Below are 12,912 nucleotides of genomic sequence, written 5' to 3' on the forward strand. Positions count from 1 at the left end.
GCTCAACACGGCTTGTCAGCCGGGGCCCCAGCCTGCGCTGCCGTGCCAGGGGGAGCCCCCCCTAACCCAGCAAGGCACCTACGGCTGTTCGTTCGCCTAAACTTCATTTAAGCTCTAGAGAAGGCGATCCCGTTAACGGGGTTGTGCTTCTGAAATAGGGAATGGGACTTGGCTGGAAGTGTTGTAGAATCTGCCACTTGGCCTTTAAACAGAGGCTCTTCAGATCATGCTGTTCCCCTCGTTCTGTCTTGTATTGTTTCGATTGTGGAAGCTGCCACAGTAATTTCCCTTCCTGACATACAAGAATATGCTTTTGTACAACTTCTCATGTTTTGTCCAACCCAAGGAGAAGGTAATGGAAAGAGGCGTTAGGTTTAAGTCCTGTTTGAATTCCGTGACTATGTAGGAAATGTATTCTCATTGCCTCCAGAGTCCTTTGCCAAGGCATAAGAGAGCCTCCCTTGTCCATCCCTTCCCTTCTCTTTGTTCTCGGCCCTGCATTAGCTGGCATTGACCAGGGTTGGGCGTTTTTAGCCTGCCAGTGCAAAGCCTTGTCTTGGACAGTATCCGTGTGTGTAAATGCTGGCGTGTTGTCTCAGTTGCACGTACCAGAGGCAAGAGAAATTTGTTCTTCAAGATGACGAGAAAGGGGATGTTTTGGATTCAGCTGGTAGCTTTCCCAGCATTTGATTGCTATCATATGTGGGATTTTCACCTAGCCCTGTTTTTAGATGTGAATGATTATCAAGGCCCTGACTTCCTTCCTTTTGAATGGCAGTCCCCCAGAAACAAAAGGAAACGTGTGGTTTTGGATGCTCTGCTGTGTATCTTAGACTCACAGTGACAGGTCATTATGAAAAGCCGGCCCTTAACAACTGTTTTTGTGACCTGTTGCTTTAGTTTATATCCAAGTGAAAGAGACAGAGGTGGAGTTATAACTTAACTATTTTAATAAATCTTATACAGTGCATGGTTATATCATTTTATCCTTCGTTCAATTACATTAATGTACAGTACATTATAGCATTATCTGCAGGCAGTACAAATACAACAGATGCACAGCTCAGTCATATGGAAATTTTAAAAAGTGACTTCTGCAATAAGGTCTACTGATATATTTATTTTATGAAATGCTCCCGTGGCTCCTGGCTTTACAGAACTGTGGTGTACACTTCTATTATAGTCCCAAGTAACTACAATTCTGTGTGATTTGTTTTCCTTTATACCCGAAGACAAGAATGGTGTCGTATTTCCTAGCTCACCATTTGTTTTCATTTTCATTTTAGAAATGATTTAGCCTCCTGTGCTTGTAACACCAATGATTTGCCAGTGTTCACACCTGCTTCCCATCTCCACCCTAATCCAGAGCCAGGGCTTCTCAGGAGGATTGTCCTCTTCATCCCTCCCTGACAAGGTGAGTGCCCTTTGCAAATTCCAGCCGCTGTGGCAAGCCAGCAGGGTTGTGACTAAAAACACGATCATCCTCTGTAAGTTCCCTGCCTGCACCCTAATTCTGCTGGTGCTAACGACGTCCTATTTCAACATTAAGAAACTATATCATCCATTAGAAACATTTTTGGAAGAACAAAGCCAAAATTGAGAGGTGCATCAGTAGTCTCAGGTTTAGACACGTGTTCCCCAGCCACTGCTTTACAGCTGTACAGCTTTTTTCCATTAGATGTGCAAGGACAGGCCCAAATTGTGCAAAGACTTAGGCACCTTTCAAGCAGGTGCGACCATTCACAGCACGTAAAGGAAAGCACATGCATAAGTCTTTGTGGAGCCTGGGCCTGAATTCCCATTCAGCCAAAGTTAAGGTGTGTGAATGAGAGAGAAAGACAAAGTCTTCCCGGTCTGTGAGCAGTTCCTGTAGATGTGTTTGCTGTACTGCATTCCTATCAAGTTGGTCTGTAAGTAAAATATAGCTATAAATACAGTGTGTGCCAAACTTGCTGTGGACAGGAAATCTACTATATGCTTGCTTGAGCTTTTAAAACTTTGAGTAAATTGTTGATGCATAATCACTCAATTACGTCTCTAGGGAAAGGGATCTTTTCCTCATCCCTTTTTATAGACTGTAAGAATGAGGGGGTATTTCACTAGATGGATATATACATATGCACATGATGTTATTAAGAAAAACAGGAAGCGAAGAACAACAGCCTCTACTAAATTAGATTATTATTTTTTTTCTTGTGGCCATTTATTCTGTGTTAAAACAGCCTTTCCAAGTGTGCTTTTGTTTCTTAGATATTTAGGAAGCATTTCAGATTACTCTTCACAATGAAAATGTGAAGGTGGGGACGAGTGATGAACACCCTGGGAAGGGCTTCGGATGTGACTGGGTTGGGAGCAAATGGTCGGGGCTTACCGTCTCCGTGTTTGAGGCCTGGCTTCGGCAATACTGCAACTTTCCGATCAGCGCCAAGGTGAAGGGCTGCACAGCTGCCCTGAGCCCCAGCTTCTGCGTAAGCAGGGATGATCAGGCTGAGCTCACCTATTTGCAGATTCAAATCACTTCAGTTGTCACTCGGATCCTGCTCGTAATTATGCAATGAAAGCCCATTTCCACTGTTCGAAGACAGCACTGACAGGTACACGTATTTAAGGAAGCAGCCAGTCTTAGGTAATGTGTGTTGCAATTCTAGCCTTGTCCAACGAGGGGACATGGGGGGACAGAAAAAGCACAGTGAACTGTTGCAGGGCCTTTAGTGGGAAGGAACTGTAGTGGGCTGCAGGGGTATCTGCCACAAAGAAGGAAATGAAAAGTGGGAGAAGAGACTTATTTCTGTGGTCCAGACTCTAAACATCCAGGCTGGCTTGTTCTGTGCTGTGTGCCATGCCCTCTCTTCCCAAGCCATGCCGGCGAGGGGGGTGGGAGCAGGTACAGCCCTCTGAGAAAAGCTTTGCGGGGTCTTTTTTGCGTGAATCCAGCCATTGTCGTACATTCAGACACGTGTGAATTCTGATCTGCTCTGATCGCATGCACATAAAATTTCAGTATAAAATATATAGTTATAAAAAAAAGAATACTTCATGCAATGTTAAAACACCTTTCCCAATGGGACATGGTCTTATTGTCTACCCTTATCAACAGTGTTCAGGAAATTGTCACTTTGATGGCAATTACACTGCTAAGTGGAGCACTGCTGTCTCTTGTCTGGACTGGGGATCATTGCTTTCATTCCCTTTTTCTGCACTACTATGACTAATAGCTGAAATAAAGCAGATAGATTTTAATAAGCAGAATCAATCCTTTCCTGGCGACGCTTCATGATTTCTTGGAGCTCTGACTCCCCTCTGCTCTTCTGGAATGGAAACAAAACAGGAAGTTTGAATTTTAACTTCAAGCTGTAGCTAAATTATAATATTTAACTAATGCTGTAAGAGTAGAGCTAGTTTCAAAGGGATGAGCTATACCGGTAAGAAGGCAGATTCATTAGTGGAGATAGGGTGATCTGCCTTACAGATTTGGGGCCTTTTTGCTTAAAAGACTTCTCAGCATTTTTAGGTGGTGTGTTTCTTTGGTTGTGTGGGTTTTGGTTGGGGGTTCTTTTTTGCCCCCCCTTTTTTTTTTTTAAATTGTGTTTCTTAAAATGTCTATTTAATGGGATCTCTGACAGTGCTGGTACAGGCACCCATTCAGGTGGGAGCTGACCAGAAAGCTACTTACCTCCAGTTGGTTTTTCTCCACTGTGATTTTACTGTATACTCTGTTTCCCTCATCACCACACACTTTCTTCAACTCCTCTCTGTTGAGGGAGAAGAGCTGAGCTCCAGTAAGGATGCCAAGGTGTTCCACTGTCCTGGGAAGACACAAAGCGAGGAGATGATAATTGTGCTACACGTGGCCTCTGGCCAAAGGTGAGGAGTCAGAGATAAAGGGGCTAGGAGCAGCTGGCTGCAGCCCCTGCAGCAGGACCGTATCACGCGTAAGGCCCTGGGGCTGTGCCAAGGTGGCAGCTGTCGGGTAACCCAAGCTCTTGGCGGGGATGGCAGCAAGCCATGAGGGGCGGGGGAAGCCAGCGACACCTTGGCATCCAGTGTGTACCCAGCCCCATGGGTATTGCAGTGATTTCACTCCTGTCGCATCGCATTTGGGGAGCAATCCTGGAGCTCCTCTTAGCTCGTTGTGCAGAGTGTGAGTTGTAACTCGTAACCCTTAACCACATGCAGCTTTTTGATCCTTCCCTGGTGGCTGGGAAGATTTGCTAGCCCCGGCTGAGGGTCTGGCTCTTCCTCAGAGATACTTTACGACAGCTTCTCCAGAGACAGGCAGCCATCTGGAATTTGCATTTCAGGCCATGGGTTTAGTTAGTTAATTAGTTATTTTTCTCTAAGTTCGGCCCTCTGAACTGGCTAACTGGGGCCAGACAAGCATCGGCGGTAGGACGTTTCGCAGCGTTTGCCTGCGAGTTGTGTGAATAAGCAAGACCATTCCTTTCTTTGCAGCTACTCATTAGGTCTTTCGCTGCACTGTAAGACGAGGTTTATTTGATAGTGTATAAGAAAGAAAGGGAGTAAGTTTGGGCTCTGAATGTACTGATTATATAGCCTGGATTTCATATGATTGAAATCTAATTTGCAACACAGGCTCTATAAGTAAATACAAGTGACTTGTAATCCAGCTGAAATGTTGCAAGCTGCCTCCCCCACTCCTTTTGAAATGAAGGACCAGCGTTTCATGTGGTAGTAAAGCAGATCTTACTCTTTGCTGAATGACTTTGCCTCCAGCCAAGCTTTGACTTCTTCAGTGCTGGATTCGAAGGTGAGGGGCACAAAAACTTCCTGAGGCTTTTCCACTTTGAAATTCCTCTGGGGAGGCTGAATTTTGTTGTTTGTGATCTTCTTTAGCAACTCATCATTCAGCTCGTCCATTTGATGAATAAGTTCTGGGGAAACAAGACACAAGGTAGAGAGTAGGGAATGAAAATCCTATTAAATTAATGTGTTTGCGGGCGAAATGTAAGGAAGATCAAAACGTGGCTCAGCATTTTTATTAACTCTGTAAATACACCAAAGGAAAGTGCTTACTTCTGTATTTTAGTTTTAAAGAACAAGCTTAAGTGCTTTTGGAGCAATCGGTTGAGCAACGACATTTTGACCTTCGAACTTCCGTCAGGAACAAATGTGAAAGGAAGACCACCACAGTGTTGGAGGCTGGCAGACTGCTGGAGCAGACTGTGGGAATCTCCCCTTTCCTCCCAAGCCAACACTCTCAACTTCCTTCAGCTTTTGAAACCTCGCTTCCTCTTTGGGAGAAACCTAGATTTCTGCAGTTCTTCTCCAGAATGATGGAGAGGAGGAATCACAAAATAACAGCCACATGCTCATCGTCCACACAGCGATCACTGAATCTAAAAAGCTGCTTAAGGGTTTCTTGCAGCGTGACTGTCCCCAGGACAAGGGCACGGTTTGGTACAAGCACTGCACATCTGAGACTTTGGCCTCATTGCTTCAGCAACGTCCATTAGGCTAATTGGAGAGTCTTGGAACAACTGCTGCTGTTCCTGGGAGAAGGGAAATCTCTGGTTCTGATGTTGACCAGCCTTGATATAGCTGTATAATTTCTAGAGAAAAGTGTACTCTCTGTCATGGTATGTACCAGACTCTGAGCTGTCTCATTTAATAAGCACGTATTCCCCAGTCCATGTTTAACTGAGTAGGGATTGGTCTGGAGTGAAAAAGGAGAGCTCAGATCTGCAGAGGCACTTGGTTTTAGCCAGCAGGAGCAAAACTGCCCATCAATCTGCCTGGAAAATTCTTGTTCAGAAGCACTTATTGCGGGGAAAAGTGTCTCATATTTGGGCAAAATAATAGGAGAACATTTTGATAAGAACACATTCATTTTGTGTGACTGGTGTCTGTAGCAGGTGCTAGTAAGGACCTATATTTTCACCTATTTTATATACAAATTTATATTGGGATCGATCTTGTTTCTCGTGTTGCTAACCTATCCTGTTCATCACACCTCATTCAAAGGACATAAAGGCCTGCAACACTGACTAGCAGAAGTTTGCTCAAGGGTGGTGTAAAACCTGATCTGGCAGTGTCTTTGCTTCCACCGGTGCTGTCAAGTGGTGACAACAGACAGGGTCCCTTTTCCCTGATGTCTGGTGTTGCTGTCATGTTTTTGCTTTAGTTTGTCGTCTTCCTGGTTTTGAGTTACTTAGTTCCCTTTGGGCTATTGAAGTAAGGAAATTGCCCTGCAAACTTAGCAGCAGGGAGGGGAAAAAACCCAGACCACATGAGACAGCAGAGGTCAGGGAGGCCTGACTATCTGTTTCTGAGAACAAGGTTCCCATTTTTCTGTGCCTCTGTGTTGCCATTTATTTTCTTCCCATTGCCCTTTTGCTGTCACCTGATGTGGAAGGCCAATTGTGTGAATACCTACAATTAGAGTCTTGTTTTTGAGCTGTAGCCCTGCTCCTTCCACTTTTCAGTCCTCTCTGCCACTTCTAATAAGTGATTTGCTGAGCCAAGTCCTCAGAGCTCCAGCTTTTGCTGTGCAGCTAAATAGAAGTGGCAGGAAGCATGAACTGGGAGTGAGCAGCACACTCACAAAACTCCAGTGACACATCATCCAGTATCACTTTTTCCATGAAGCTCCTGAAGACAGTGGAGAATAACTCAGTGTTATTAACAGATACGTGTCCACGATGCTTGTATTATGGGCCTTTCCGTCGTCCCAAAAGGGCTCCTGCTTCCAGGAGTCTGCGGAAGCTGAACAGGGGATGAACCCCGGTTTTGGCTTCGGGAGACAGCTTGCCACAGGTCTATGCAGGGTGTGATAAGGAGATGAGATGAGCAGGGCTCCTAGTCTTTCTCACGTTCTGTGACCCCGCGTAGCACACGCAGGGTGAGGGAGAGATGCGAATCTTGTATTTGGCGGATCTGCTGGCTGGGGTTTCTCTGAAACCACTTGAAGGAACAGGCCAGGTGGGCACTGCATGTGTGGCAGGAGACAAGAGCAAAGGAAGCGAGAGAAAGGGATTGAGCTGGATGTGGGTGGTTGCTTAGACACACTTAAACCTGCTGGTGGGGATAGGAAACTCTCTCCTTGGGAGGAGGAGGAAGGTCAAGCTGGAAGGAGGATTAAGGTGATGCTAAATGACCTTTTTGCCCTGCTTGTCCCAGGCTGCCTGAGAGCCCGTGACGTGAGCCAGCGAGCTCCTCAGAGCTGCTCTGTTGGCTGTTGTACTACCCGGAACCTCCTCTGTACATCTCCTCCAAAACCACTGAACCACTGCTGGTCTATTGCTTATCACTAAAAGGTGCAGTCACTCCTTGTGCAGAGCCTTATGAGAGGGAACACACACTTGGGTAGGTCTGGTGACACGCACACAACAACCAAAAATAGTGGACAGACCATTATGGTGAAAGTAAAGAAAGAAAGAAAACCACCGGGACAGAGAGCAAGCAAAAGCATGTGCTCACAGAAACTTTTCAATTAAGTCCTGAAATGCAAAGCCGCGGTGCCAAGCTCTCTGGCTGCCTGAGGCTGCTACATGTGGTGTAAAAGGTGCGCGGACGCTGGGAGCGCGGTGTGGGACACATACGTTCTTTGGCATCCTGGGGAGAGTTGCGCGATAACATTTCACTTCCCCATTTATCCCCAGCATAGCTGGCAGGTAGCTTGTGAGTTGGGCTGGAAGGTCCATAGCCCCTGGGGCTCAGGTCTCCTTTGTACCTCTGGTTAGACTAGGTGATAAGAAAGGAAAAAAAAAAAAAGGGGAAAAAAATTTTTTTGCCATTTTTCATTTTCTTAAACTTTTTGCCTCCCACCCTCGATAGCAAATTGAAGGACAAATTGCCATGTTCTCCCTGTGCTGATCTGGGGCCGCTCAGCTGAGGTTGATGTGACCTCAGGTGGAGCTGCATGGAAGAAGCTAATTTCTGGGGTGTCATGGGAATGAACAGAACCTAAGCCAAAAGTCGAAGACTGCGTGAAGGCATTTACACCCCTGGAAAACACGTCACATTCATCACACGGAGAGGAGTGGTGTTTTATGCTTGCTTGCTACTGCTGTGGATGATTGCTCTCACAGGCGTGACTCGGCCCTTTAGCCTTTTGCTATGCAGAAATTACTGCTCGTAGGACTTCCTTGGAGATGGAGAGCAAGGGAAGCAAAAGGATTTTTATATGAAGAGAAAACAAACAGAAATCCCATTTGAAGCTAAAGCATCACTGCTCTAGGAACTTGGTGTTAAGTGGGACCACTGCCAAGTGCCCGGAGCGGTATGGGAAGAGTTTTTTGACATTTTGATTAAACTAACAGGGCTTTTATCCAGAGGCCTGCTGGGGCACCTTATGCTTTGCCCAAGCTGTGAAATAGCGAAGTGGGGAAGCAATTCCATGCTTCCTTAGGGCATTTAGAGCACTTCAGCTCCACATTTTTGCAATGCAAGGTGCTTGAGAGCAATATTCACTTAATACTCACTTAGATGGTATTTCCATCTGCCTCCACTCCAGTAACTTGTTCCTGCTGCTGAACTGAGCCGGATGAGGGAACTGTCTGTCTTTAATTTAACCCCCAACAAAAATCTCAGCATTTTGGTGGCAAAGTTTGCTTTTATGGCTGCGTTAGCTCTTTCGTCCTGTTCACAGCACAGCCCTGAAAGCAGCAGGGCTTCGCAACAGAGGAGGTGGTAAACCACAGGCTGAGAAGTACGTGGGTTTGGGGGGGGAGGCACTGGCAAAAGGTGGAACTGTTTCAAGCCTCCGTAGCCAGCAGCTGTTTGGTGACACCTCAACATGAGACCTTTTCTGTTGGGATGACAAGTCACGGTGCTAGGCTCGGGGTGGGTGTCCCTTCGAGCTAGGGTCTCACTTCATAGCAGGCTGCTGCCTATAGCACAGGACTCAGCCTTCGCCTGTCCCATAACCCTGCCTGCCAGGCACTGTTGGCAGCAGGCAATGTGCTTGGCGTCTCGGAGCAGGAGGAAAGCATGAGGCTGCCGCGTGGATGGGAAGGATAGGCCTCGCTTGGGGAGGGGGAAGGTAAACAGTGGCAAAATGTGAGAGTTTTGTCATAGGAGACTCAGGAATCTCCAGGATCCTGGTTCATCTACTTGTGAGGGTTCATGCCAACCTGTGCACAGCATCCGAAGAAATCCAGGGAGGTCTAATTACAAGATGATTCTCAAAGGCTGATTATGCCCTGCCGCCAGCTACCAGTTAAATATTGCCTGACTACAGACCTGTTCGAGCTCTTCCAGTTTCACCACATCCAGGATGTTATAAGGGACGTAACCAGCCTGCCCGCTCCGGTTGAGCAACTTCCACCACTGCTTATTATCTTCCAACACCTGAGATAGGGGAAAAAATAAATTTGCTAGTGAGAACATCAGATTTCTGGCATACATAAATGGTATATAGTGGAAATAAACCACGCAGTAATGTGAAGTTGTTAGTCCAGGAGCTGGCAAACAGATCTATTGCACTCATTTGCAATTCAGGACTGAAGCCCTTCCCAAAAAGCATCAGAACTTATCCTAATGACGAACAGGAGAGCAACTCTGGGGGAAAGCAGATCTGGGGTGCTGAAGAACTCATAGTTCCTACTTAATCTGCCTCTTTCTCTATCTCCTTTTTTTTTTTCCCCCAGTGACTGAGTTTGTGTTGTGTTTTTGCGTTAAAAAAAAATAAATCAAGAGTGACTCCTGCCAAAGATTGCCGGAGTGTTATCATATGACTTGATCATGTGTCACATCATAACACATAACATAATCACATCATAACCATGATGTGGCAAGGAGATTGCCCATTGCTGAGATACCTCCTATTGCACCTGCCCCCCTGCTCCTTTCAGCAGGCTTGTTTTTACTGTGATTTTTTAAATTATTTTTTTTAAAGTAATCTTCCCAGAATGGATGAGCTTTGCTGGCAAGACCCACACACGTTTCTCATTCTAGCTACGTTTTGAACAGAGCTTTGAGTTTTGAACAGAAGTCTTTCTCTCAAGTCATAGATCTGGTACAGTTAGTGTGTAGACCAAGTCATGTCCTTCATTCCCCAGTTACCAACAGTGTTGGGGTAAGAGAAAGGTTACGAAAAAGGATGTTTTCATAGAAAATAATTCCTTTGGGGTGGGGGGGTGGTAATAACAAACACAGGCCCAGCAAGTGGGTGAGCAGTGTACTACAGTGACTTGTTTTCCTTCCTCCTCATTGCTAATTAAGATGTGACTGATGAGTTTCAGCTGAGCAAATGGCCCAATGCATCCAGTCAGCCTGCTCCAGCTCAGACATAAAGCTTTAGATTTGAGCAAAGCTTCGTGTCACTGCTCAGAAAACACCAAGCAAAAATGAGCTGGCACTTGCCAGTATCTTGAGATCTCTCTTCTGTTCCTGGAAAGGGGAGGAGGGCATATCTTTTCGCTGAGCATGTTCACTTACCTCCAGGATTTCATCCTTAAGCACTGAGAGTTCATTGGCATTTCGCGCGGTGAAATCGTAGCGGATTTTGGCATATCTCTTCGGCAGAGCCATTCCCTGTGCCTCAAAATTCCTGCAGGAGGAAAAAAAATGGAGTTTTAATGGAGGCCCATCTAATAACTAGGGCAATATAGGTTCACTGGCAAAAGAGGAGTGGTGAAGACTGCGTGCCAGTGCAGGTAGAGAGACAATTGTGTTTGTGTTGGGGGGGCAGTGCCTCTTTGCTGCTCTATTTTAAGGAAGATTTTCACTCGTTTTAGTGAAACACCCTGTGTTTGGGGGGAAAAAAGCTGTAGGGCTGTTTGGTTAGTGGCCTTACTGGGGGACCATGAGGCTGCTGCTTTCAGGGTGGAAGAAAAGACTTCTTCCCCTGTCAGTTGCTGCTTTGCTGCAGCAAGGACTGGGGAGACTGACAAAGCACAAACAAAATGCTCTGATTGCACCTCCTGTGAAAAATAAGTGTGAAACCCTCATGTCCTGCTTCGTGGAAACAACTGCCCCATAATATGCCAGAGCAGGGGAGAAGCAGACACCAGGGCTGGGAGGCAGGATATTGAAAACGAGCGTAGGTAGAACTGACTGGAAATCTGTGGTTTTTTTCATCAGGTGATGAATGCTGAGCTACTGAAACAGAACTCTGCGGGTTCCCAGGAAAAGTGAGTTTGAACGTTCCTATTCTAAGATGCATTTGGGGGGAAAAGGAATGTGTTTAAGTATTTTGCTTGGGCATTTCTGACACGAGAATATACGGCTTTCAATGTTGAACTGACTTTTCATTTGGAGAAAGAGACAAAATAAATATGGTAGATTGTAAAAAAAAAAAAAAGGAAAACGGTGGAAAAAGTGCAATGAAATATTTCCTTTGACCCAAGCTGAAATGGTTTATTTTTTCATAGGGTTTTTTTTTGCCTGGCTTAGGAAAATTTTGCAGATCTCATCTTTTTCTTCTCTGGTTAGGATGGGTGTAGCGTTATTTTTTAATTTCAAAAATGTTTGCAGTATGGAAAAACCGTCTTGCCTTGTTGTGTAAGGGCAGGTAGAAACTACTTTAATGTACCTTCTATGGATCTTTCTGCTTATGACTTGCAACCTGCACAACTACCCGACGCAGAAGACTCCCGGGTGCTGTATTCACAGTGGGCATGCCAACGGGGGGTCAGGTTCTCCTCCAGTTTATGTCAAGTTCTGTAACTCAGTGAAGCCAGTGCTTCCGGCACTGCTAGCAACTATGGTTTTTAGCTTGACGTTTTTCTATTGCCAAGTTCTTGGGTTTGGTCAGTGATTTGAAATCTATAATCTGTGGAAACTCGGCTCTTTGTGGACTGTGGACTGCTTCTGAGGCACCTGTAAAACCTGGCTTTGAAAAACAAGCCCATTGTGCTTAGTTTCAGTTCATTTTACTGACTTCATTAGATAGCTTTTGGTGGTCTGAAAAAGATTGAAACCACTGGTTCAGTGGTTTGGTATCATGCCTACAGCTGTAGTGCTGTTTTTAGCTCACTTGATTTGGGACAACTCTTGATCTAGTGACAGCCATGTGCAATATGTAAATCTGCAGCGGGGGAGAGCTTGGAGCGGACTCTCAAACAGATTGAATCCACCAGTCAAGAAAGGGAGTGGTGGCCTTACCCAGCAGTGCCCTGAAGGCAGGGAGGGGGAGGAAAGCCAAGTTAGGTAGAAATTACTTCTTTTGTAGCATTCCAGAAGGTAAATGAGTCATGAGGAAAGAGAGGCGACAGCTGGAGGAGTTTGAGGCTAATGTGTGCTTTGCATGCACCTAGGTTTTACACAAGTGACCTTTGCCGATTATTGTAATATTGCTTGGGGCTTTCATGACACTTCTCTGCACCCAAAAGCCCTGTTGTAAATAGTAATACTGATGCATGGGTATTTTTGTTAATATAAGGTCTCTTGGTTAGAAAACTAGTTCAAACTACCCTGAAAAAAGTGTGAGTACAGCAGGAAATATGTTTGTCCCAGGACTGTGATCTTGGCAAACATCTGGGCAGACTTGGCTGAAGTCTGCTCCGGACTGAAGAAGGCGTCTAAGCACATTCTCAATTTTGGCATCTGCTTCAGTGCCATTAACTTTGATGTTTTTTTTCTTAAATGTTATCCATACGGAAAACTTGCTGTTGACAGTCTGAAAGGTAGGTAAAAAGGTACAACACCTATCCCAGGAGAAAAAAGACCCTGATCTACTCCTCATGAGCCCACACGGTAGTTAGGCTGAGTGGTGCGTCAGAGAAACGGTCACCTTGGTAAAAAGGCACGCTGTTAATTTGCATTCCAGGACTCGATACTACTATTTGTAGTTTGCCTGTGCTGAGAGTAACAGATGAAAATGTTTCCTTACGTGTGTTATCTACCAGTCACTAAAGATGGAATTAAATGTTCTCATGTAAACTAAGTTCTTCTTATTTTTCATAACCTCACTGAGAAAAATGGAATTGGAGAAGGGAATTTTGTTATCGG

The 12,912-nt window shown here is 45.4% G+C and overlaps 2 protein-coding genes across 2 annotated transcripts in view; both read right to left on the reverse strand.

The window, feature by feature from the left end:
- TALDO1 (transaldolase 1) overlaps positions 1–2,985 on the reverse strand; it is an 11,759-nt gene extending 8,774 nt beyond the window's left edge. The window contains exons 1-2 of the mRNA XM_009333771.1: positions 2,947–2,985; positions 2,372–2,464 (exon numbers count right to left, since the gene is read on the reverse strand). Coding sequence (XP_009332046.1) covers positions 2,372–2,464; positions 2,947–2,985 — 132 coding nt within the window. The remainder of the gene's footprint in view (positions 1–2,371; positions 2,465–2,946) is intronic.
- Positions 2,986–3,236: 251 nt separating this feature from the next.
- EPS8L2 (EPS8-like 2) overlaps positions 3,237–12,912 on the reverse strand; it is a 69,366-nt gene continuing 59,690 nt past the window's right edge. The window contains exons 17-22 of the mRNA XM_009333781.1: positions 10,399–10,510; positions 9,202–9,309; positions 7,602–7,701; positions 4,709–4,892; positions 3,674–3,806; positions 3,237–3,308 (exon numbers count right to left, since the gene is read on the reverse strand). Coding sequence (XP_009332056.1) covers positions 3,237–3,308; positions 3,674–3,806; positions 4,709–4,892; positions 7,602–7,701; positions 9,202–9,309; positions 10,399–10,510 — 709 coding nt within the window. The remainder of the gene's footprint in view (positions 3,309–3,673; positions 3,807–4,708; positions 4,893–7,601; positions 7,702–9,201; positions 9,310–10,398; positions 10,511–12,912) is intronic.

Source organism: Pygoscelis adeliae, unplaced genomic scaffold (assembly GCF_000699105.1).
Source record: "Pygoscelis adeliae isolate BGI_AS28 unplaced genomic scaffold, ASM69910v1 Scaffold420, whole genome shotgun sequence".
NCBI lineage: Eukaryota > Metazoa > Chordata > Aves > Sphenisciformes > Spheniscidae > Pygoscelis > Pygoscelis adeliae.